General features: G+C 50.2%; 1 protein-coding gene across 1 annotated transcript in view; it reads left to right on the top strand.

Moving 5' to 3' along the window:
• KATNIP (katanin interacting protein) overlaps nucleotides 1–24,832 on the top strand; it is a 175,237-nt gene that overhangs the window by 114,943 nt on the left and 35,462 nt on the right. The window contains exons 12-15 of the mRNA XM_016216235.2: nucleotides 89–195; nucleotides 1,730–1,832; nucleotides 5,422–5,634; nucleotides 15,984–16,121. Coding sequence (XP_016071721.2) covers nucleotides 89–195; nucleotides 1,730–1,832; nucleotides 5,422–5,634; nucleotides 15,984–16,121 — 561 coding nt within the window. The remainder of the gene's footprint in view (nucleotides 1–88; nucleotides 196–1,729; nucleotides 1,833–5,421; nucleotides 5,635–15,983; nucleotides 16,122–24,832) is intronic.

Here is a 24,832-nt window from a genome sequence, read left to right on the forward strand (position 1 = left end):
AAGTATGTCCCTTTGACCATGGCTCTGCTGTGTCTTGGGCCAGGAGGGCCACCCTGGACATCTGTTTAATAAGCTTTTCCATCCTCAGAGGCTACCCATCACCGTGGTGACCAGCACGCAGGAGCCACCCAGGGCAGCAGGGGGAGCCAGAGCCGTCAGCGAAGCCATTGACCGAATTGGCCTTTTGGGGAGCAGGTACTTGGTGGTGACTTCAACACAAAAACAAGAAACCCATAGCAGTGCAGCCATGAGGACCTGAGGTTTTTCTTTGCTTTTCCTACTTACTCCAGACCATTTAAAACTGCTCCTTTAGACTGTATCCTCTCTAACCCCCACCAGCGCTAAAATGCAAAATTGACTTGGTATCTCTGAGGCAAGTGTCTCTCTGCTTGTTCGGTTCAGTGCAACCTGTGTAACACACCTCAAAGGTCCCCACAGAAGACCCCACACAGCAGACGGTGGTGAATTGTTCCTGGATGGCCTGGGGTGGGGCTGGGGGGCTGGTGGTCCAAAGCAGCATCCTTTGAACCTTCTTTTCTCTATTAACGTTTGTTCTAACAGCGTTCTGTTCCATTACCATGTGGCATCAGTTACTGGAACGGTCAAGTATCATTTTAAAAATGAAGGCTTTCCTCTAGTCTTCAGGCAAAATCGATCTTCAGAGCGGCGCCAGGTTGAGCCTGTGCTCACAAGCGCACACTGGCCCACTGCCACTGCCCGGCCACTGCCCGGCCACCATGCAGAGTCTGCTCACTGTGCGCTGTGTGCGTGCCCGTGCCAGCTGGGGGGTGGGTACGCAGCCTTAAGCAGCGCACGTGGGGAGCATTTGCAGACGACACTGCTGGGTCTGGAATGCCGTAGCCTCAGACACGTGAGGTGCAGAGTGGTCTCTAGGCCAGCAGTTGGCAAACTTTTTCAGTAAAGGGCCAGATGGCGAATTCTTTAGGCTTTACACTTTCTGAGTGTTTGTTTTCACCATCTTTTAAAAACGTAAAAATCACTCTTAGCTTACAGGCCATCCAAAACCAGGCCACAGGCTGCATTTGAGCTCCAGGCTATACTTTGTGGACCTTGCTGTAGACTCTTACTGGTTACCAGTCAGCGGGCCATCTTGCCCATGTGGTTTTTTTATTTAGCTCCAATTTCATCACTAATGTTACAGTTACTTAACATTATAGAAGGAGGAAAGCATCCCATGTGCACCTTGAGCTGTATGTGGGGTGAGTGTAGTTGACCCTTGAACAACACGAGTTTGAAGTGCACGGGTTCCCTAATACGTGGATTTTTTTCAATAAATACACAGTGGGCCCTCCACATCCCTGGGTTTTGCATTCATGGATTCAGCCAACTGTGGATGAGAAGCAGTATTTTTGATCCAGGGCTGAGAGCCCGCGGCTGCGGAGGGCCGGCTGTAGCACTGTGCTACAACGTTTTATATGAGGGACTTGGGCACCCACAGATTTTGCTATCCGCAGAGGATCCTGGAGCCAATCCCACACGGATGCTGAGGGACTGTAGTTCAGTTTGGGGGGAGTCAAAAGTTATATGCAGATTTTCAACTGCATGAGCGGGGTGCGGTGCCCCTGACCCTGCATTGTTCCAGGGTTAGCTGTACCTTCTCACATTGTTCCGTCTCTGAGGCAGGACAGAAGTGTGGTGCCTTAGGTGGGACTGTTCTCTGGGTGTATTATGTGTTACCACCTGTTTGCTAAAACAAATCACATTTCAGGCAACAGCAGAAGCTCCTGAAAGTCCTCCAGGCCATCGAAAGTGACTCTGCCCATGTGAGCCGGGTGGCTTCACCAACCAAGGAGCAAGTGCTGGACCCAGAGGTGAGAACCTAGGCCCATGGGGATTTCCAAACGCCTTCAGTGTCTCCTGAAAGCTGAGGTGGGCAGGGCCCTTGGTGTACTCACTCTGTTCAGTGGGATTGCTCTGTCGGGGTAAACTCAGCATCTCCTCCCGCGTCTCCATGCCCCCTCCTCCCCAGCACACAGACAGATGCATGGTGGAGCAAGGAGCCTCAGCCTGTCCACACAGGAGGAAATATAAATAGCACGTGGGCCCAAAGGAAAATGTCCAACATCACTGGCAATCAGGAAATGCAAAGTAGAGCAGCCTGCGTGTCCCATCGGACATCTGAGTTAATAAATGATTTTGATGGTGACCTCTGGTGCTGGCAAGGTTACAGGAAGCTGGCGGTCCTGCCCCGCTGGCAGCAACATGAACAGCGGGACGCTGTTGGAAAGCAGGAAGGCTGGACTTAGGAAGAGCCTCAGAAATGCTCCTGTCTTCCAGCCCAGTAACCCCCCTTCCTTCCCTGAGGAAATCACTCAGCAGAAATAAAAAGCTGTAGGCACAAAGGTGTCTGCTGCCGAACTATTGGAAGTAGAGAAAAATGAGGAAAAAACCCAGAAATAACATAAATGTCTCTTAATAATGGAGGTAATCAGTAAAGTGTGATATATGAGCATAATGCAGTAGTATAAAAGGATGGAAATCATCATTATGGAGCTTACGCAGATAGAAAATGTTAAGGCTACAAGGTAACTGCTAGAGGTGACATTAATCTTCATCTAGTCCAACGTGACTGCAGCGACTGTGCACAGAATCGGCCGGGAGTGTGGACGGAGCCGAGCATGCTCTGGAAGGAAGGGCCTCAGGGCGGTGGGGTAATGGGCGACTCTCCGTTCTTTCGTGTCACTAGATGAGTGTCCCGGCACAGCCTTCTCACCCCTCCCTGTATCCAAGCCCTTCATATTTGGTTGGTGGCCAGTGAGGACTTAACATGAAGCCTCCCAAAGCCACATGTAGGACTCACGGCAGCAGAAAGGGCTCTGCACCACCCCCACAAGTTTTGGCTTTGAGTCTGGCATCACCGTTTAAGGGGTGTGAGACCTTAGACAAGCATCTTAATCTCTCTTGTCCTGGGAATGTGTGGCTGTTGAAGTGGGTAAATAATCCACAGCCCAGGGCCCATGGTGAGGCTGGGCAGGAAAGGCTTAGGAGAGTGAAGGGCTCCATGCCTCATTCAAGGTTAAAAGTTTGCCATCTAGAAAGAGCTAGAAAAGTCGAAGCTTTGTTCCTACTCCATGGAAGTGGCTTTCTTAGCTGTGAAGATCCTAAGTGTGGTGAGACTTTAGTCACATTGGAAACTGCCTGGATTGATCGAGTCTCTATGGTATAGGAGACAGGAAGCTTACGGCAAACTCACACAACAAAGAGAAGAAAAGTGACAGAGTCTCGTAGTAAATGCCACAGATGGGACCGGGTGGGGTTAGTCCAGCAGCTCAAACCGTGTTTCCACAGTGTCAGCTGCATCCCTGAGTCCCTCCTCGCCACCACGCCCAGTCCCCGCTCTGCTCTTTGCCCTGTGACCCCTCGGTAGCTGGAGAGGTTCCCACTTCTTACTCTCTCACCCTCAGACCCCACAGTCAGGAGAGAAGGGCTGTCCCCCTCCCCCCCACAGATCTGAGACTGGGTCACGTACCCATCACTGAGCCGCTCCCTCCGGTGGCCCAGGGGACAGGACACACTGGATCCCCAGACCGGTCAGGCTCCTCCTGGGGTGGGAAAGGGTTCATCCTATACCTCATGGCTGCGGAGAGAGAAGGGGTAACTTCCGCCAAGGAAAGTAGGTGGTCCTGGTGAGAGGGTGGCAGGGAGCTTCCCCACCAGTGTTTGCCTCAGACCCCCTCAAGGGACCTAAATCACGAGATTCAGAGCAGGAGTAGCCGTGGAGTTGCAGCACTGACAAGTTGTGACACTTCCTCAGAAAACAGACTTTTCAGCTCCTTCATTTAGAAACTCCACTGCGGGAATTTGCACATTTTAGATTGCACAGGGTGGGAGATCCAGCCGCCCCTCTGCGAGGCAGCTCGCTGCCCATCTGGCCCTCCTCCCTGCAGCCCACAGCCAAGGTGCACAGTGCTGCTCCCCCACATTCCCACACTGCGCCCCTGGCAGTCAACACCCCTCACAGCACAGCCTCTTAACCTCCCAGCCCCCCACTTCAGCCAGGCCAGCTCAGGTCTCTCACCGACTCAGGCCCAGGGCAGCAGAGGGCTCAGCTGGGGCCCTGCACGGCACAGGAGGAGGAAGCCTGGGGGCTGTGGACTGAGCTGATAAAAACAGGCCCTGTGTTCCTTCTGGGAGCTATGAGCTGACCTCCCTCCCTCCCACCTTCGTCTCAGTCCTCATCGCGTGGCAATCAAGGCTCCTCCAAACACATGCTGAGAGCCAGAGCACGTGTCGCTGGCTATTAATTAAAAAAACAAGTAGGAAACATTTGCTGTTCATTTGCTCAGCTCCCTGCTCACAGAACCATTGCAGATTACCAGCTCTAATTACCAGGGGGCATGTGCACGCAGGAATGCGCCACTTTCCGAGTGACTGATCCATGGCGACCAGCGCTGCACTCAGTGCCCAAGGGACCTCCGGAGGCCATTCCACAGTGTGGCCTTTTACTGATGGCATTCATGCAGCCTCTCAGACCTAATAGTCTGCCCGCAAGGAGGCAGGCCTTAAAACCAATGAAGGAGAGCCCTGGCCCATGACTCGGTTGGTTGGGCATTGTCCTGTACTCCAGAAAGGTTGCAGGTTCAGTTCCTGGTCAGGCTACATACCGAGGTTGTGGGTTTGGTCCCCAGTCGGAGCACAGCTCCCTCAGATAGATGGTATCATCTCAGATTCCTCAACTAGACTGAGAGATGTCAAGTGACTTGCTGGGGTCTTGTGTTATCTACTGTGTTATTCTGCTGGTCCTGCCCTAACAAAATACCGCAGTCTGGGGCTTAAATAACAGATTCATTTTCTCACACTCCTGGAGGCTGGAAGTCCATGAGTAAGGTGTTGGCAGGTTTGATTCCTCCTGAGGCCTCTCTTCTCGGCTTGCAGATGGCCGCCTTCTCCCTGTATCCTCATGTGGCCTTTCTCTATGCACGTGCATCCCTGGTGTCGCCCAGATTTCCTCTGATAAGGACATTGGTCAGAATGGGTTAGGGCCCACTCTGACGGCCTCATTTTAGCTTACTCACCTTTTTAAAGGCCTTATCTCCAACTACAGTTAAACTTTGAGGTTCTGGGGTTAGGGCATCAGCATGAATTTTGGGGGGACCTGCCCAATTCAGCAGAATTTGTGACATGGCCTATAGGACATGAACACTTGGTAGTGGGGGAGAGACATTCATGATGTGCAGACAGAATCTGATGCTTTTTAAACAGGAAACACCAAGTGCCAGAGTACACAGTAGCTGTGTTTCAAATCTTCTCAAATATGAGCTCATTTAATCTTCATAATAACCATAGGTACTGGGCACTGCCCTTTTTCTCAGGCACAGAGGTTAAGTAGCTTGCTCAGTGGTAGAGCTGATTTCAGCCTGTCGTGTGTCATCTCTTGACGTCATGTTTCTCTTCTTTAAGGACAAGTTGAGAATGAAAGCAGAAGAGCCGAAAGATGCCATCTACGTGACAATGGAAATCCTGTCCAACTGGGGCAGCCCGGCGTGGGTGGGCCTCACAGAAGTTGAGTTCTTTGACCTGAACAACACAAAGCTGTACGTGTCACCTCATGACGTGGACATCCGTAACACGGACACGCCCGGGGACCTGGGCCAGCTGGTCAACAGGAACGCTGTAAGTGGGGGTGGGCCAGGGGCGCGTTTTGGCTGGTGCTTCAATACATCTCTGCCCGCGACACGTCGTGGTGAAGGTGTGGGTACGAGAGGGGAAGGGGAAAGCTGTCTTCCAGTCACTTCTGTGGGCCAAGTGGGAAGGAGCCCGAGGGAGAGGTGCAGGTAGAGGCCTCCAAACTGTCCCCCGAGCTCTTTCCCAGATCCCTGCTCTGTGGGGTTTCTTGAGAGAGGGGGACAAGGAGGAGCCAATTCAGCACCTTTTCTCCATCTTGCAGTTTACTACAGTCACCATCCAACGTGGGACCTTGGGGGTCACTGAGGTCAATGCCCCGTTTTGTAGGTGAAGAAGCTAAGGCTTTGAGAAGGGCTTTGACCTAGCCAAGGTCACACAGCTGGAAGGTGGTGGGCCAAGTGCACATCCTGCAGCCTAGCCGGGGCCCATGCCCACATCCCCTCAGGGTCCTGCTTCCCTAGGGCATGGAGTACGCACCCAGCAAACGGGGGACATTCCTTTTCTTTAAATATCTAACAGGGTTTTAATGAATAAAAAACACTGGCATTTTCTCATGCCACTGCAAGTTGGGCAGGAAACTGAACTAACCTGAGACAGGATGCCCGGCAGTGCCATCTTTGCCTGCTGTGCCTCCCGTCCTTCATCTCCTGGGAACACAGGTGCCTCTGGGCCACGGAACTGGGTGGACAAGCGATGGGGGCCATGGGAAGACTTTCCCTTGGGTGCTCTTTTGTACCTTTTAAATTTCCTTCCATGAACCTGTGAGAAAGTATTGACAATGAAAACAGCTACCACATGTTTGGTTCTTGCCTGTCCCAGGCACAGGCGTGTGATCTGATTTATACCTAACAGTACACAGGCTTGAGGAGCAAAGAGGCCTGGGTTCATAACTTTGTGACCACGGGCAACTCACCTCACCTCTACTCTAATTTCCTCATCTATAAAATGGGGATCATAATACTACTTACCTCGATGCAATGTTGTAAGGATCAAATGTGAATATCAGAGCTTGGTACCATGCCTGGTTCTTCCTAAGGGCTCCAAAAGTCAGCTAGTAATGTTTTCATTATTATTATTAACAGTATCAGTACCACTAAGAAGTAGATATTACTATTCTCATTTTAAAGGAAAGGAAACAAGAAAAGGGGCTTTGAAATCCCCCAATTCTAGAGTCCCAAGTTCTGGTCTTGGGTGATTTACCTGCCTCTCTGAGTCAGTTTTTCTGCCCCCTGTAAACGGAAGGGAGGCGTGTGGATAATCCATTTTGATTCCTAATTTCTAGTAACAGAAACTTTAGCAAATTCTTTGAAGAACAATTTCTTGCACGACTTTTGAGGAGCTGGTGTACTCACTGTCTCCAGGTCAGAGGAGGACAGCCCATGGTCATGGTAGGTTCCAGGCAGTGTTCTGGGATGTGTGTGCGCTGAGGGTTTGGCTGTCTTTTGAGGGAGATGGGCTGTGTTCTGTTGGTTGATTAGTTGGGTAGTTGGTTTGTCATCACTCTGCTGGAGACATCCAATCCAAGAGAGGAGAGCTGGCGGACCAACCTGGCTAGGAGGCCAGCCACCTTGATGCCAGAACAACCAAGGTGCCCCCGGGAAGGGAGGGAATCCTCCCGGAAGAAATTCAGGGTTGTAACTGAAAGAAAGGCAGGATAGATGCTGGGTGGCTGAGAGGCACCACCCCTCCACAGGGTTGGACCAGTGGCGTCTGCACCCTCTGCCCTCCTAAAGAGCAGCAGCTCTGTGATCCTGAACCTTGAAAGAAACATCCCACAGGTCACAGCACTTGATACCCTGGCCTTGCCCGCCCTGCTCTGCTTCCTGCTTCCAGTCCACAGGCTACCGTGTGTGTGTGTGTGTGTGTGTGTGTGTGTGTGTGTGTGCTGCTGGGGCTGGGGCTGGGGCTTGCACCAGCCCTTGCCTCCCCTCTCCCAAACCCCTTTGCACAAGGCAGTGGCATTTTGGAAGCCTGCTATACAGAGCAGGGCATACCAGGGCCTATAAAAAGCATCATTGAATTTGATGGGGCCCAATTCTGATGATTACTCTCCCTTTTCCTCTGTTCAGCAGAGGCTGATGAGCTTTGCCATGTGAGAGCAGTGAGGAGTTCGGCCCGTGGTTTTTGTGGGTTTGCGTTTTTTATTTTTGGCCCTGAGGTTGGGACTTGAGGCGACTGTCTCACCCTGGGCTATTAGATCTCTGGGTTCAGCTGTGGGTCAGCTGGATTCCTGTTGCCCTGGCCTGGGGCCTCCCTGGTGTTGTCCTGTATGCCGGGCTCAGGGCCACTGTACACACTGCCTTCTAGAACCATCCAGTTCACTGGGTTCTCTTAAAGACCCACAGTGTGCCAGCCAGGACCCAGACATCCCTCATTTAATCCTCGCATGGACCTTGGGTTACTCTCCATATCTGATAAACGAGGAAACTCAGTCTCTGGGAAATAAGTGACTTGCCCCCGGCCACGCTGCAATGCAGTGGTGGAGCTGGCTGGGAGCTGAACAGAAAGTTAACTCAGCTGAGAGCTGAGTTAAGAGAGAAGCTACTCGAATGGAGCTGAGTTAGGGGCATGTGAAAGAAGTGGGCCCCACATCAGTGCACAACCTCCGCGCTTCACTGCCCACACCGTGTTGTACTGGCCTACCCCAGGTCCACGGCTTCAAGAAGGCTCCAGATTTATGCGCCAGCCGTGCTTGCTCCTCTGAGCCCCTGACTGGAAGGTTAATTCCCTCTTGACGTCTCTTCTTGGATGTCTGTGGACATCTCAGCCGTCGGAGATCTAAAACCTCAGTTTTGATTTCCTTGCCTGTGCCCAAATCTCTTCTTCTGCGACATACCTGTGCTATCTGCACAGCTGCCCAAGCCTGGCACTTAGAGTCTTCCTTGATTGCCTCCCCCCACCTTCCAGCATGCCAGCAAGTCCTATTGATTCCACCCCAAAAATAGGGCTAGATCTGGCTGGCCCCTTCTCCCTTTCCACCAATATCTCCCAAGTCTGATCAGCTGTTCCTTCTCACTGGCACTATTAACTGGCCTCCTTTTTCTTCTATTCTTGCCCAAAGCACTCAATTTTCTACTCTGTATTCAAAGTGATCTTTAAAAAATATCAGCTTGCATCCTCCCCTGCTTAGAACCACTGCCATGACTTCCTGTTGCTCTGAGAAATAAAATCAGATGTGTCCCCAAGGCCTGGGAGGCTGTCTGTGAGCAGGCCTCCAGCTCCCTCCCTGTCTCCAGCTCCCTCCCTGCATCACAGACAGAGCTCCAGCAGCCACCGGCTTCCTTCTGCTCCACTGACCTGCCAAGTTCATTCCCGCCACCTCTGGGCTCTGCCCTTGCTGCCCCTCTGCCCAGAACATCCTTCCTGCAGATTCTCACATGGACAGCTTCTTTCTCCTCAGTTAGATTTCAGCCCAAAGATCACCTTGTCAGCAAGACATCCTGACTCTACAACCTCCAGGAGTCCCGCCCCTCCCCACCCCAGGCTCTATCATATCATGCCTTTCCATTTTCTTCAGAGCAGTTCTCACTGCGAGGAATGGTCCTGTTCACTTGTTTATTATCTGTCTCCCTGTCCTGTTCACACTCTATCCCCAGCACATAAAAGCACACAGTACATTTTTTTGAACTTTTTATTTGGAAATAATTATAGACTCAGAAAATTGTAAAAAATAATAATAATACAGAGAGCAGAAGAACAAGAGAGAAAAACCAGTGAAGTTAAAAGTTGTTTTTTGAAAGAATAAAAAAATTAACAAACCTTTAGCTGGACTGAAAAAAGGGGGGAAAGATTCAAATCACTAAGTTCAGGACTGAAAGGGGACATTACTACAGACATTCCGGAAATAAAAAGTATTAAAGGGAATATTATGAACAATTGTATCCCAACAAATTAGACATTCTAGATGGAATGGACAAATTCCTAGAAAGGCACAAATTCCAAAACTGACTCAGGAAGAAGTAGAAAACCTGAATAGACCTATAGCAAGTAGAGAGATTGAATTAGCAATCAAAAAACTTCCCATGAAGAAAAACCCAGACCGGATGACTTTACTGGTGAATCCTACTAACTAAGGAATTAACACCAGTTCTTTACATTCGCTTCTAAACTATAGAAGAGGAGGGAGCACTTCCCAGCTCACTCAATGAGGCCAGTGTTACCCTGATACCAAAACCAAAGATATCACAAGAAAACTACAGAACAGCATCTCTTATGAATATAGATGTAAAATCCTCAACAAAACACTAGCAAATTGAATCTGACTGTTTAAAAAAATATTTATACATCAAGACCTAGTGGAGTTTACCTGAGGGGCACAAGATTTGTTGAACGTACAAAAATCAATCAATATAACTTATTAATAGAATAAAGGGGAAAATAACCACATTACATCTTAATAGACCGAGAAAAAGCATTTGACAAAACTCAACACCCTTTCATGATAAAAACAGTCAGCAAATCAAGAACAGAAGCAAACACCCTCAGCCTGACATAGGGCATCTTTGAACACCCACAGCTATCATCGCACTTAGTGGTGAAAGACTGAAGCTTCCCCCCAGATCAGGAGCAAGACCAGGGTGCCTTTTCACCACCTCTGCTCAAGATTGTACTGGAGAACCTACCTAGGGCAGTTAAGAAGAAAATAAAAGATTGCAAAGAAAGAAGTAAAACTACATTTGCAGGTGAAATGATCTTATATGTAGAAAATCCTAAAGAATCCACAAAAATCATTGGTAAAGCTAAAATTAAGTTTAGCAAGTTTACAGGATAAAAGATCAATGTACAAAAATCAGTTGTATTTCTATACACTATCAATGAACAATCTGAAAAGGAAATTAAGAAAACAGTTGTATTTATTATAGTAACAAAAGCATAAAATAGTTAAGAATAAATTTCACCAAAGAAAGGCAGGACTTCTACATTGAAAAGTACAAAATAGTAATGACAGGAATTAAACACCAAAATAAATGAAAAGACATTCGTGTTCATAGATTGGAAAAATTAAAAGTGTTAAAATGGCAATGGTTCCCAAATTGTCTATGGATTCAACACAGTCCTATGCAAATTTCAGCTGCCTTTTTTTGTGTGAAAATTGACAAGCTGATCCTAAAATACAGGAGACCCAGGAGACCCAGGAAATTCAGGAGACCCAGAATAGCCAAAACAGCATTGGGAAAGAAGAAAGTTGGAGGACTTGCACTTTCCATTTTCAAAACTACCAAGTTACAGTGATCAAGACTATGTGGTGCTGGCGTAAGGATGGATATAAGTCAGTGGAATCAAATTGAGAGTACAGAAATAAATTCATACATCTACAGTCAATTGCTTTTCAACAGGATGCCAAGGCCATTCAATGAGATAGGAATAATTTTTTCAACAAATGGCGTTGGGATGACTGAGTTTCCAAATGCAAAAGAATGAGGTTGGATTCCTACCTCACACCATATACAAAAACTAACTCAATGGATGAAAGACCTTAAATATAAGTGCTAAAACTCTAAAACTGTTAGAAGAAAACATAGGTGTAAATCTTCATAGCCTTGAATTTGTCAACTGAGTCTTAGATATGACACCCAAAGAACAGGCAACAAAAGGAAAAAATAGATAAATCAGACTTCATCAAAATTAAAAACATTTTTGCTTCAAAGGACACTATCAAGAAAGTGAAAAGACAACCTATAAAATGGGAGAAAGTGTTTGTAAATCATATATCTGATAAGAATCTAGTACCCAGAAAGAAAAGAACTCTTACACTCAACAATGAAAAGACAACAATCCAATTAAAATAGGGCCAAAGTACTTTGGATAGACATTTATCCAAGAAGATATACAGATAGCCAGCAAGCACACGAAAAGATGCTCGACATTATTAATCATTAGGGGAATGCACATCAGAACCACAAAGATACATCATCACTTCACACTCACAAGGATGGCTTTAATTCTTTAAAAAAATAAAAAAGGGAAACAAGTATTGGTGAGCATGTGGAACAATCGGAACCCTCATACCTTGCTGGTGAGAATGTAAAAGTAAGGTATAGCCACTGGGGAAAATCATCTGGCAGTTCCTCAGAAAGTTAATGTAGAGCTAACATAAGGCCCAGCATTTCCACTCCTAGGTATATCTACCCAAGAGAATCGAAAACATGTTCACACAAAAACTTGTACACAGATGTTCACAGCAGCACTACTCACAGCAGCCAAAAGGTAGAAACAACCCAAATGTCCATCAGCTGATGAGTGGATAAAGAAGCGTGGTGTGTGCGTACAATGGAATATTATTCAGCCATAAAAAGGAATGAAGTTCTGCCACATGCCCCAACATGGATGAACCTTAAAAATATTGTGCCAAATGAAAGAAGCCAGACACAGAGGCCACATGGCGTATGATTCCATTTATAGCGGATGTCCAGTGTAGGGAAATCCATAGAGACAGAAAGTAGAGTAGGGGTTCCATGGGCTCAGGGGAGGCAGAATGGGTGATACAGTGTGCTGGGAAAAGGCAGTGGCGATGGTTCCACAACCTCGTGACTATACTAAAAAATCTGCTGAATTGTACGCATTAAAATGGCGATTTTATATATGCGAATCATAGCTCATTTTTTTAAAAAGTACAGTAGGATCTCATATGCCCTTGCCCAGCTCCCACAATGGTAATATCCTCTGTAACCGTAGTACATTATCAGGCCAGGAAATTGACATTGGTACATTGGTATAATGCGCAGACCTTCCTACACTCATTTATGTGTATGTATAAGATCTTTGCAACTTTATCGCATATAGATTTGCATAACCGTCACCACCACTGAAATACAGAACGGTTCCATCACCACAAAGGACTTCCCTGTGCAACCCTTCACAGCAGGGGTGGGGAGCGTCCGGCCCACGGGCCGTGTGTGGCCCGCAAAATCATTTGGTCTGGCCCTGCCAAGGCAACCGCAGGTGGGACTCAAAATTCAATAAATCTAGGAGTTTTTTTCATAGCTGAGTTTTAAGTTGATAATTTTTGTATGGCCCACGAATGATGTTATACATATCCAAATGGCCCTTAGCAGAAAAAAGTTTCCCCGCCCCTGCTTTGTAGTCACATGCCCCCACATCCGTCCCTAATACTGGTGACCACCGATCTGTTCTCTGTGCTGCTTGTCGTGTCAGGAATGCTATATAAATGGAATCATACTGTATGTAGCCTTTTTGAGACTGACTTTTTCACTCAGCATAAAGCACTTGGCACCCATCCAAACTGTTGTGTATGTCAGTAGTTTGTTCCTTTTTTATTGCAGTGCCGTATTAAACTGGGCCTACTTCCGAGGCCAGTCGCGTCTCCCTGCGGGTGGGTGCATGTGTGTTAGGTTAAGCTGGGAGAGAAAAGCACCGTTGAAAGTGGCCTCCTCCGGGAGGCCTTCCCTGACCATCCGTTCTAAAATAGCCCTCTCACTGGCCATTAACAATTCTCTCTTATTTTTGTCACCCAGCTCATCCCTGCTTTGTTTTTTCTTGGTGTTTTTACTTGTTTGCCTCCCCTTCTGGCACAGAGCTGAGACCTGGAGGGCCAGACCCCTGCATCCCTCTGCATCTCCCTCAGTGACTGCTGCACACCATGGACTCCGCAGCTGTGGGCGCTTGCCTAGCAGAGCTGTGGGTGCCTCCCTCAGCCCCTTTGCCCTTCCCACTTCGGTGCCGCAGTCTGCCCCTCAGGCCACCAGCACTGGTGCTTCTCCATGGAGGATTTTTTTCTGGCCCCCAGGGCCCACTTTGCCTTGCATGCAGCACATGCAGACTGGAGGGGAGAGCACCCAGCTCCCTTGTTCTGGGGTGGAGTCCCTCTGAGCGTCCTGCGCACTGGCTCCGGATTCCCCGTGGGGCTGAGCTCCGGGCGCCCACAGGAGCAGCTGGTTTGGATGAGAGGGGCTGCCTGTCCCCAGAGGGGCTGCCTGTCCCCTCTCATCCCCCTGCTACCACCCTGTCTGAAAAAACTCTTCCCTCTGGAATCCTTGCCTCGGGGCCTGCTCCTGGGGAATCCTGACTAGAACAAATGGATTAATGAATTGAAAGCCTAGGTGAAAGCCGCACTCCAGCGCTTTGGCAGACCACACCGTGGCACAGGTGTCCCAGCAGACTCCGCCCAGGGCTGCGAGGACTGGCAGCGCCAAGGCGCCCTGCCTGCTGGCCCGCGCTGGGGTCCTCCCCGCGAGCCTGGGGTCCGTCCTCAGCAGCTCCCACGGGCCTTCCTTTCCTCTCTGTGGAAAGGAAACATCAGAAGGCTCGGTTGCTAATGAGGCCCCGAGTTCTCTTCAGACTCATGTTCTTTGACTTTGAACACTACGATTCCCACTTAGCCCTCCTGGTATTTCTCCTGCTGACAGAAATGTGAAGAGAAATCGATGGCAGCCCTCTCACCAGCGGCCAAGGGTCAGCCTCCACTCTCTGCCTTTCTCAAGCAGCTGGTGACCCACTTTAGGCCCAGCTCGGCGCAGGAGTGAGGCTCACCCCCGGACTCGGAGCTGTGCTATCTTGAGCCCTCCCGGCCACCCAGAGCACTGGAAGTCCTTGCAGAGCTTGAGAAACTTGCCAGAACAAGTCAGAACCCCTTGAACTCATCTCTCCCCCTGAACAAAAGCAGCCTCCGCCCTCCTGAAAGGGGCTGTTGTCACTGGAACAAGCCACCTTTGTTCTTCCCGGCAGCTGGAGCCTGGGCCTCCATCTCCTGGGGGCCGGCAAGACCCAGTCAGCCAATCTCCTCCTTCCCCAGCTCTGTCATTTAGCAGGCACGGTCCTGGTGACAGGAGTCTGTTGAGACATTTTTAAATACAGGGCGATGCTCCTATTTAATAAAAGGGACAGCTTCAGCCAGTGTCAGAGATGCAGTGGTGGCTTATTGGCACATGGGACTTGCAACTGTTCAGCCCCTAAGCAGAGACCCTAAACTCAGTTGCTTGCAGGAGCCAGGCAGAGGCATAGTGAGGGAAGTGAGATGTGTGTAAAACAGTAGGGAGTAGTGGAGACTGGGGCACCAGAGAGCACCTACCTACCATGTCAGGGACCCCATGCTGTCACCCACGGCTTCCAAGTCTGCAGAGAAGCCAGGAATGCAGCTGGGAGGAGTGGAATTCCCCTGTCTTCAAGTTTGGCAGCGAATTTGTCTTTTTTTTTTTTTTTTTTTTAAAGAACACTCATGAGCCAAACAAAATAGCTGTGCAGGCCAGATTCCATTTACAATCTTTTTAAAGCTTTAATGAGAGGACTGATATTAGGAGGTAAATTTCACTTATCCATTTATTCATTCAACAAACCTTTTATGGCATTTGTCTTGTGCCGAGGAATTGTGCTAAATACTAAGGGTTCTGAATGAATTTGACGGGGCCACTTCCCTTAAAGAGCTCCCAGCTGAGTGTGGGGGTAGTGAGATGGACCTGAAGACAGGTCATTGTGGGACACTGAGGGAAATGCTAACCTCAGATATTGCAAGGAGCTGCAGGTGCACCTGGGAGACAGAGTAATGCGTCAAGGGAAGGGGTGACAGTGGGGACGAGAGCACATTTGGGCTGAACTTCCCAGGTAAGAAAGACAGGAAGAGTGTTGCACCCAGAACCCAGCCTGTGCAAAGGCACAGAGGCTGAGCCAGTGTGGAGATGTCTGGGAGCAGCTGAGAGCTTGGTCTGAACAGAGAGTAGAAGAGACATCCGAACAGACAGGCGAGGAGGCCACTCTAGCTGAGAAAAGTCCCCAGATTTGGCTTTTCCATCGGCATCAAAAGCACTCATGACAAAATTTTGCTGGCATGAACGAGAATGACAGCAAGGCTTTCCTGCTCTCTGCCCCTCTGGCCATGAGAGCGGCCTTGGCCATCTGGCTGGTGGGCTGTGGAAACGGCACACTGGGGTCCTGAGAGAGACAGAACTCCTGCAGCAGTACCACTGCTCCATCCCAACAAACGCCTGAGCCAGTTTATTTTTCTATTTAAAAATTTTAAAAAATTCAACAGAGTTTTACAAAAGAAAATAAAAAACTCTGTTTGCCAGGTTTATCAGATAAGGCAAGTGGTGGCTCTTTTCCTGTCCTTCCCTCTAGTGGTCCCCCTGCCCCCAGTGCTTTCCTCAAAGCTGATTAAAATAAAGCCCCCTGCATTTTAAATTCAGTCTGGATGGCTTTGAGCCAGGCATGAGGGTCAGTCCAGGTGGAGTGAGATTCAAGACCTTCCCGCCACCACCCCCGGATTATGTAGAGAAGGGGCCTGGCTGGCCGCCTCAGGTTTTTATCAGGGAAGAGTCCCTGCTGGGGTGCTTGGGGAAGGGCAGAAATGCACTGACCACTTCCCTCTCTCGCTGGTGTTCCAGAGCAAGAAAGACCTCTCCCTGTGGATGTGCCCCTTCCACCCGCCGCTCCAGCTCTTTTTTGTTATCCGCAACACGGGACTGCTGCGTGCCTTTGGTCTGGCCAAGATCAAGGTTCGGAATTACTGGACGGCGGATGGCGTAAGTACCAGGCTCTGATTCCTCCCTGGGCATTTGACTGATGAACGCACTTAGTGCTACCTAATAGCCTGATTCCTGAAATTGCAAAATAGGTACATGGAGGCCATGTGGGGGGCAGCAAGTGCCTGCAGGGGCATTTCACAGAGCCACTAGGAGCAGAGTCTCTGCTTGGAGGTTTGGGAAGTATAATCAGGCCACCCTTTGGGAGAACTGGAAAAATAACAACTGAGGTTCAGTTTTAACAATTAAGGAAACAATTTTAACAGAGAAGTTATGTAACATGCCCCAAGTCACACAGCCAGTAAGCGTCAGAGTGAGAATTTGAACCCCTGCAGTCGACTGCAGGCCCATCCACTTAGCCAGCTCTTCTCAAACTGCAGTCCACAACAGCTGCCGAGGGACCTTGCTAAAATGCAAGGTCTGACTGCGCGGGCCTAGGGCAGCCCAAGCTTCAGCGTGTCCAGCCAGCTCCCGCGTGCACTAGCGTTCCTTGCGCGTGGGCCCTGCTCTGCAGTTTGCTACCCTTCCTCTCCTCTGCTCTCCCACTACTCCCTACATCCTGTCCTTATGATAGACATGGGGATGAAAATTGTTCTACTTTCCTTTCCAGTCTGCTATAAGGGAAGTGATAGGACAGGCAAGATGATAAATGGGACCCCATTCTGAACTCAGACTCAATATTATTAGAGGGGTACTAGGGCATGGTGGGGAGTGTGGCAGACTGCAAGAACAGGCCACTTTTGAGCTTGAACTAATGGTTGCCATGTAGGAATGCCATCCAGCGCTGCTGGGTTTTCGGAGCATTTCCAGGGAGCTGGGAATCAGATTTTGCTATGAGCCTTTCTGGTTTGTGAATGTCAGTAGATAATTTAAATTCTTTTGAAACCACTATATGGTTAAAACCGAACTCATCTTTGGGCTGGAGCTTGCCTGCCCCTGGGGCACGTTGGAGGGGGCCTGCCTCAGGCTGGAAGAGGTCAGGGAAGGTACTTGAAGGAGCACATACCTGAACTCTTCAACTAACCTCCATGGCCCCTCCCCTCCTGCTCAACTCAACATGCCTGCCTCTGGATCACACTCCTTAAAAACCTAGATGGTCACTGTCTCCAGGAAGCCAGCCTGACCCTTGCGCTACTTCTGCACCTCACGAATATGTCCCGTCACCCTGTGCTAGGATCGATGCCTGCCTCCCCCACAGTACCGGGGCCTCTTGGGAGGAGGGCCTGCGTCGTCTCCACCACCGCTCTGTTCAAAGTAGAAATGCATGGTTGTAGAATGAATGAACGGTTCATTCCCAGGAGTGATAAGCAGTTGTCTTCCCCCTTTTGATATCGTGATGAGAGACTGAGAGTAAAGCGTTAGGACACTGACTCGAGGTCATGAGCAGGTTAGAGGCAGACTGGGGATCAGCCAGGGGGGTCTGTGCTTCCCCTCCTTCCTGTCTTCCCTTCCCCACTGCTTCCTGCGGATTCTCCCAGCCAGCAGCCACCTAGTGACAAATATCTGCGAGGCTCTGGGACCTGGAGGCTGACAGGGCTCTGTTCATGCTTGACGCTGCACGCTGCTCAGAGAGGTAGCAAAAAGCTGCCTCTGATTCCTGTTTTCCAGTTTTTAAAAACAAATACCTAAAGTGAAAATTTAAGAGCGAGTCCAGACCACTGGAATAACTGAGGAAGTTCCCGTGGGAGTGTCAGCGGCCTCTGCCCCACAGGCCAGCTTGGCTCCCTGTGCGCTTGGGGGCTGTCCCCAGACCCCGAGTGCAGCCCTAGCCCTGCATGGCCACAGCGCACACCTGCATCGAGGGCCGCGTCCTCACGCCCGAGCCTGCTGGTGCCTCCTGGTGGCGTCCCAGCCTCTTCAGGAACGGGGGATGAGGCAGCGCTGGCTGCTGGGGGCCTGTCCCTCTGCCGCGTCATTGAATATGTATCTCAGGCCAAGAAAAGCGGATTTTCTGTGGTGGATTACAGAGCGGCTAAGCTTCATTCCTTGGGGCTGAGGCATGCCTCTTGAACCTGCACGCAGCCTTCCCTGTGTGCTGAGGACATGAGGGCGGAGCGGGACATCAGGGTGGCGCTGGGCGCTTCGCAGAGCCGCTGGCTGGGGGATTGGAGGCGCTAGGCATTCCCACACAGTGGAGTGTGGAGGGCTGCAGTCCCGGCCGGGGCACCCCACCCATCTGCTGCCAGAATCCACCGGGTGGCAGAAAGCACAAACGAAGGCCACTGGGTTGGCTTGAGGTCACGTTCTCTGCAGAGTGCTCTTCCTGTGCATTTTAGAGGAGATAAAATGGGAGTTTACAGAAAATACAGCTCAGCCTGTTAATACAGTGAGTTGTGCATGGAAATCCAAGGAGGAAAAGTTAGAAGTGGGGAGCTGACCCAGCCACGGCTTCTTTAGAATATAGGGAAAGAAATTGCTAGAAAATAAGCTCAGGCCCACTTTCATGGGCACCTTTCCCCTCATCAAGGGCTTAGGGGAGTGTGGCCTGGCCCAGAGGAGAGGGCCCGGAGGGGACAGTGAGGACACGGAGGCTAGGATCCATCGCGCCATCGGGCAGATGTCTGTGCGTCACAGCTGTCCTCTCCAGCGCTGCATGCTAGGCAGGCGTGATGCGCTCAGTGACGATTCAGGCGTGAGCAAATGAGTCATCCCGGTGAACCCCCAGCAGTTCCGCAGGGAGGTGGTGTCAGCACCCCCCCCCCCCCCCCCGTGTAGATAGGAATCAGACTTGCATAGGGAGGTCCCACGGGGCACATAGACTGGGTCTCTTTTGCTCCCTCTGCTTGGAAATGGCTGCCTGTCTTAGGAAAGACCTGGAACCTTCCTTCTAGTTCATCAAGGAAAAGGTGCCTGAGTGATTCGTGACGTCTGCCTTGGGCTCAGGAGGAGGGCGTGGTTGGTAATGGGCTTGTCACGATTTTTGACATTCCCCAGACTAAGTGACTTGCCCAGCTAGTGAGCTGTAAGTGACAGAGCTTGGAAGGGAACTGAAGCTTGGAAGGTCTGTTCGTTTTTCTCCGGTTTTCTCAGCTCTGCTTCCCCTGCAGAGCAACGTCTGTTGGGAGGAAGGAACCAATAGTCTCCCTTTTACAGTATGTAATAACCCATCCAAAAAGTGGGCTCCCAGCAGCTCCCCACCACCCACCTATTTTCCTTATAACAACCTGTTAGTTACCTGCTCCATGCTACCCCCCCTTCAGTAGAACAGTCACACTGCCACCATCTTCACCCACATCACCATTGGATGTCACTGCCAGCCTGGCTGCAACAGTGAGTGAGGCAGGACGGGCACCCAGGGGTGCATTTTATGCACAGAAATGTGCTTAATAAGTAGCTTATGATGAATGAATAAATGAATGCATGCATGCATAAAGGAATGAATGGATGCTAGATTTCCCTGGTGGCATGATTCTGTGACACGTCACGGTGGTCTGGGCTTGCGCTGCCCAGTAGAACTTTCTGCAGTGTTACTAACAAGATGCCACATCCTGTCCTGACCAGGACAGGAGCCACTAGCCAGGGCAGCTGTTGAGGACTTGAAATGCAGCTATTCAGAATCTGCATTTCATTTTATTATTTATTGTAATTGAGATACAATTAACATATAACATCGTATTAGTTTTAGGTATACAGTGTAATGATGTGATATATGTATATATTATGAAATGATTACCATAAAAAGTTTAGTTAACATCCATCACCATACAGTTACAAAAATGTTTTTTCTTGTGATGAGAACTTTTAAGATCTACTCCCTTAACAACTTTCAAATATATAATGTAATATTATTAGCTATAGTGACCCCAGGACTTACATGTCTTATAACTAGAACTTCGTGCCGTTTGGGCACCTTCACCCACTTTTCCGCCCCTCCCCACACACACCCTGCCTCTGGCAACCACCAATCTCTTCTCTGTATACATGAGTTCAGTTTTTTTTAAGCTTCCACATATAAGTGGGATCATGCAGTATTTGTCTTTCTCTGTCTGACTTATTACTCAGGAAGCCATCAAGGTCCATCCATGTTGTTGCAAATGGCAGGATTTCTTTTTTATGCCTGAATAATATTCCATATTGTGTATAGTGTATATATGCATGTATATGTCTATATATATATAAGTATATACATGCATATTATGTATCACATCTTTTTAATGCTTTTATTGATTTCAGAGAGAGGCAAGGAGAGGGAGAGATAGTAACACCAATGATGGAGAGAATCCTTGATCGGCTGCCTCTTGCACATCCCACGTGGGGAACAAGACCGAAACTCAGGCTCGTGCCCTGGCCATGCCTGCCTGGTCCACGGTTCGACGCTCAATCGTTGAGCAAATACCGGCTGGGCTGTATCACACCTTTTTGATCCATTCCTCTGTCACTTAAGTTGTTTCCACGTCTTGACTACTGTAAATAATGCTGCAGTGAACGTGGGAGTGCAGATATCTTTTCAGGACAGTGACTTCATTTCATTTGGATAAATACTTGGGGGGGAATTGCCCCACGCCACTCGCTTATCTGCTCAGCGCCTCCGTCTCACAGCAGAGGCCTGTCCATCGCCCAGGCTTGGGACCGGCAATCAGACGCGCTGGCTGCTCCCTCAAGCTCACTCTCAGGCAGAAGGGACCGGGGGATCGACAGCAAGTCACAGTTCAGTGGGGCCAGTGTGGTGACACTGCAGAGCACCTTGGGGTAGCCACAGTCCGCTGCCAGCAGGTGCTGCCCAGTGCATCTTGGGAAAACCATGACGCAGAGGCTGTGCCTGGCCCTCTGATGGCAGCTCCAGACAGATTTCAGTTGGCTCATGAGGCATTTCCAAAATTCTTTTAATTAATTGCCAATATTTACATATCAGGAGGCTTTACCTGACAATGTAGATTTTTTTCTTTTTATTGAGAAACTGGAAGGTCTGGTGACACCAGGCTACGTGCACACCTGGAAGCTTAGGTCGAGCTGAGTCACAGCGTCACTGTCCCCACCTCCCCTGTTGTCCCCTGGATGCAGCGGCACAGCTGTTCTTACACCTTATTACCTCTCCCATTTGTGATGCTCCCCTGGACCCTGCAGACACACGTGTTGTTGACTCCTCTGCTCTCGTACCCCAGCACCAGCTCCGTGGCTCCTCCCTCCTGGAGGACTTAGGCAACTTTTCTCTCCCTCTGGTCCCTGTAAAAGTCTTCTCTCCTCTATGCTTTTGCTCCTGCCATTCCCAGCACCTGGAGTGCCCAGCCCGTTCTCTTAGACACCTGCCTTTGGCAACGTCAAGGTTCTGCTAAGTCTGTCTTCACACACAAGCTCCGCACACCCTATCCTGCCCGGGCCCCTTCTGGTGATCTCTGGCCACACCCTGTGGGCACCAAGTCACTGCTTCCCTAGGGTGTGCCTGCTTCCTGAGCCTCTGATGTCCTAAACAGGTGCCCCTGGCTAAATCCATCCTGCAGATGTACTCTGCTTGGCCCTTACAGTGTTATACAGCATATGAAACATTTGACAACGTTGGAAAATTGGCTGTTGATGAGCTGGCAGCACTCCCAGCATGGCATCCACTGTCTGGAGCCAAGTGGCCCCTGCCCACTCTGGACCTGTGGGTGTGCGCTGTTCTCCAGCTCACCACAGTCACCATGCCCCCCACAACTGTGGTGCCTCAGCATTTGAGTTTGCTACCCCTTGCTCAGGGGACCCTTTAACAAATTAGCTGATATACCTAAAGTCCTTTGAGCACTGCCTAGCACGTAATGTGTGCTCCAGAAACGTGAGCTACCATCACCGTCTTGTACCCAACCCACTGCCTGGGTGTATGTACCTCCCAAGCCTTGTTGCTCAGGGCTAGCATGCCCAGGACCCCTGTTCCCCTGAGGCCTGGCCCCCTTAGCATGGACTTGCTTTCTTCTTTTGCATCCCATACAGGCCAGGACCCTAAAAGGGCCCATGTGGTATTTGTTGGATTGAATGAAATTGCAGAATTGTGTGCTGGGGTCAGACCAGATCTAGAGGAGTCTTGACCTAAGGCAGCGAGAATAGCTCTGGGCCCCACCCCATGGAGCATGGGGTTCTTTCTGGGCCTGCTGCCAGCCTCCACCAGGAACTGGGGAGGTTGCTGCACCAGACCTCAGGGGAGCAGGAGTCTCTGGGCCACGCTAGCCTGAGCAGCTAGGCTTGGCAGGTACATGCATCCAGGCAATGGGTTGGGTACAAGACAGTGAAGGTAATTCACGTTCCTTGAGCACATATTATGTGCCAGGCAGTGGTCAGAGGACTTTGCATATCTCAGTTCACTTATTCCACATGGCTGCCTATGAGATGGTACTGTAGTCAGCTCCATGCTAGAGATGAGGAATTTGCTGGTGCGCACTTCACCCTCGGGCAGTCTGGCACCAACCACACAGTCCTGCCTTTCCATGGAGAGACCATGGTCACTGGAGAGCTGTGCCCTGCCTGGGGCAGCCATCACTCAGCAGGTCAGCACTGGCCATGATGCCAGGTGGCCTACATTTTCAGGAGACACCAGAAATGCACATTATTATGTGAAAGCTCCCAATTTTTAGATATTATCAACTAGTTCTGGAATTTTTAACTGCTCCATGGGCCAAACCAGTATAGATTCAACTGTAGGGCCATCAGCTAGTGGCCCTGTCTGTTAGGTCCCATCCACACCCACTGTCCTCTGAGTCTCTGATGTTAGGGGTGGGGGATATCCGAGTGGTTGGCCCAGAGTCCAGCATGTAGTAAATTAAATGTTACTTGTTAGGTGTCCCAGTGTCTCATTGTCGTTTTCTAGTTTCTAGATCACAAAGAATGGTTTTCATTGGTCTTTCTCCCAAGGGACAGGTAAAAGGCCATTGAGGTCTTCTCCCCATAAGACAGCATTCAAGTTCAGATGCTCTAGGAAGGAGCAAGTTTAGTTCCCCGAACTAGGCCTCCATATAGACAGGAATGGGCCTGCCCTCACCCTTGAAGATGTCCATCCAGGTGAAGGCAGGCTTGGATGTTGGGCACTCCTCGGGTAACAAGTGCAGAAATCCAGGTTGTAAGCCCAACTCTGAGAGCCCAGAGGGGGACCCTTGACTCGGCATGAGGAAGAGGGAGGGGGACACCGGGAGGACCACAGCTTTCTGGAGGAGTCAGCCCTTGAGCCAGGTCCCGAAGCCCGTGAGTAGCTCTCTGGGCAGCAGCAGCTCACTCCCAAAGCCCCCCTTGCCCTGATAAACTGAAGGTCAGGGTAAGTCTCCCAATCAGCCCACCGCCCCAGGGCCCTCCTGTTCCTGAGTCAGCACTGCCGGGCAAGGGCCAGTAGCTTGTATTCTCCCTCCCAGTCAGTGACAGAGCCGCTGGAGTGTGGGACACCAGAGTGTGGCCTCACAGGCTGTGCATGAATGAGGTCAAACTTGCACACACAAAGGCTTTGCTGTAATGGGCATTCCCTGGCGCTCGGCATTTAGGCCCAGCCAGTGCTCTGCTGCAAATGGTTTTCTTTGGGATTTGTCAGCTGTGTATAAGGCAGGTGTTTGTCTCTGGATGAGGGAAAGTGCCTTGTGAGTGCCAAGACCACACCTCGCTTGGGTGGTTGTCACAATGGAACCGCCTGTCGGTCTTTGCCGGGCAGCTCGTTGCTCACTGGAGGATGCATGTCATTGGACGCCAGGCCAGGGAGGAAGGTGTCCTGGCCAAGTCAATAAATGGAAATAACATTCATATTGTTGTATTAAAACTGCCTTACTGTCTCCACGTGAATGGTCCTGGTCAACTGTAAGGAAGGAAAAGTCAGGAAGTGGGCCAGGAAAGATGTTCCTGTTTCCTCTGCGCCACTGAGTTTCCAAGTGTCCCTTTGAAAATCCATTGCAGAAGGACTTCAGGAGAGTGTCAAGAAAGGCATAATAGTAACTCATTAAACAAGAAGAAACTCTCAGCACCAAGGAAACAAGGGGATACACACACACATACACACACGCACGCACGCCAGGACCGAGTCCTGGTTATTGGAAAGCAGGAAGCAGGCTGGTTATTTAGGAGCAAGAGAATCCCCAATACCGAGCTTTACTGTGGGGTGCCGGGGGTGTGGACCTGCCAAGTCCCCCGCCCTGGTTTCTCCACCGGGCACACACTCATCTCTTCATGGTTCTAGCAGCACCTGTGAGGATTATGTAGGAAAAGCCTGGAAGGACACAGCATGCGCCCACGCGCCCCCACCCAGTGCCCACGGCAATTGCCTTTGTGGACCGAGGAGGGAGCCAGGGTGTGGGTAGCAGAGGGCTGGTCTGCGGGGAATATTAAAAAGGGTCAGTGGGGCTCCGAGTTTTGCTAGGTGCGGGTGGTTCTGCCAGTGGCCCCAGACAGGCCTTCTCCTGGTCTAGCTTAACCGAAGGGAGGCAGCAGCGAGACCTCAGGGGTGCCAGCCAGAGTGGCTCACCTCGTACCTGCTGTGTGACCTGTTTCTTCATCTCTAAGATGGGCCCTAATGCCCACCTTGTAGAGTTGCTCTGAGGACTGTGTGGGACAGCGCAGCCTTTTATTTTTTACACTTGGCATCCCGAGAAGTTACTACTGCGTGCTCCCCCCTGGGATCCCACTCTGGTGATCCTCGGGGCAAACCCGCCCACAGATATAGCTCATTTGGCCTGCAGACTGTTGGAAACTGCAGAGAGGAGGACAATCAGGCCGGACAGGAGCCTCCCAGCTCCCCACGACCCCCACCACTCCCCGTGGTTTCCTCCCTG

Source organism: Miniopterus natalensis, chromosome 3, assembly GCF_054644295.1.
Source record: "Miniopterus natalensis isolate mMinNat1 chromosome 3, mMinNat1.hap1, whole genome shotgun sequence".
In the NCBI taxonomy this organism is placed as follows: domain Eukaryota; kingdom Metazoa; phylum Chordata; class Mammalia; order Chiroptera; family Miniopteridae; genus Miniopterus; species Miniopterus natalensis.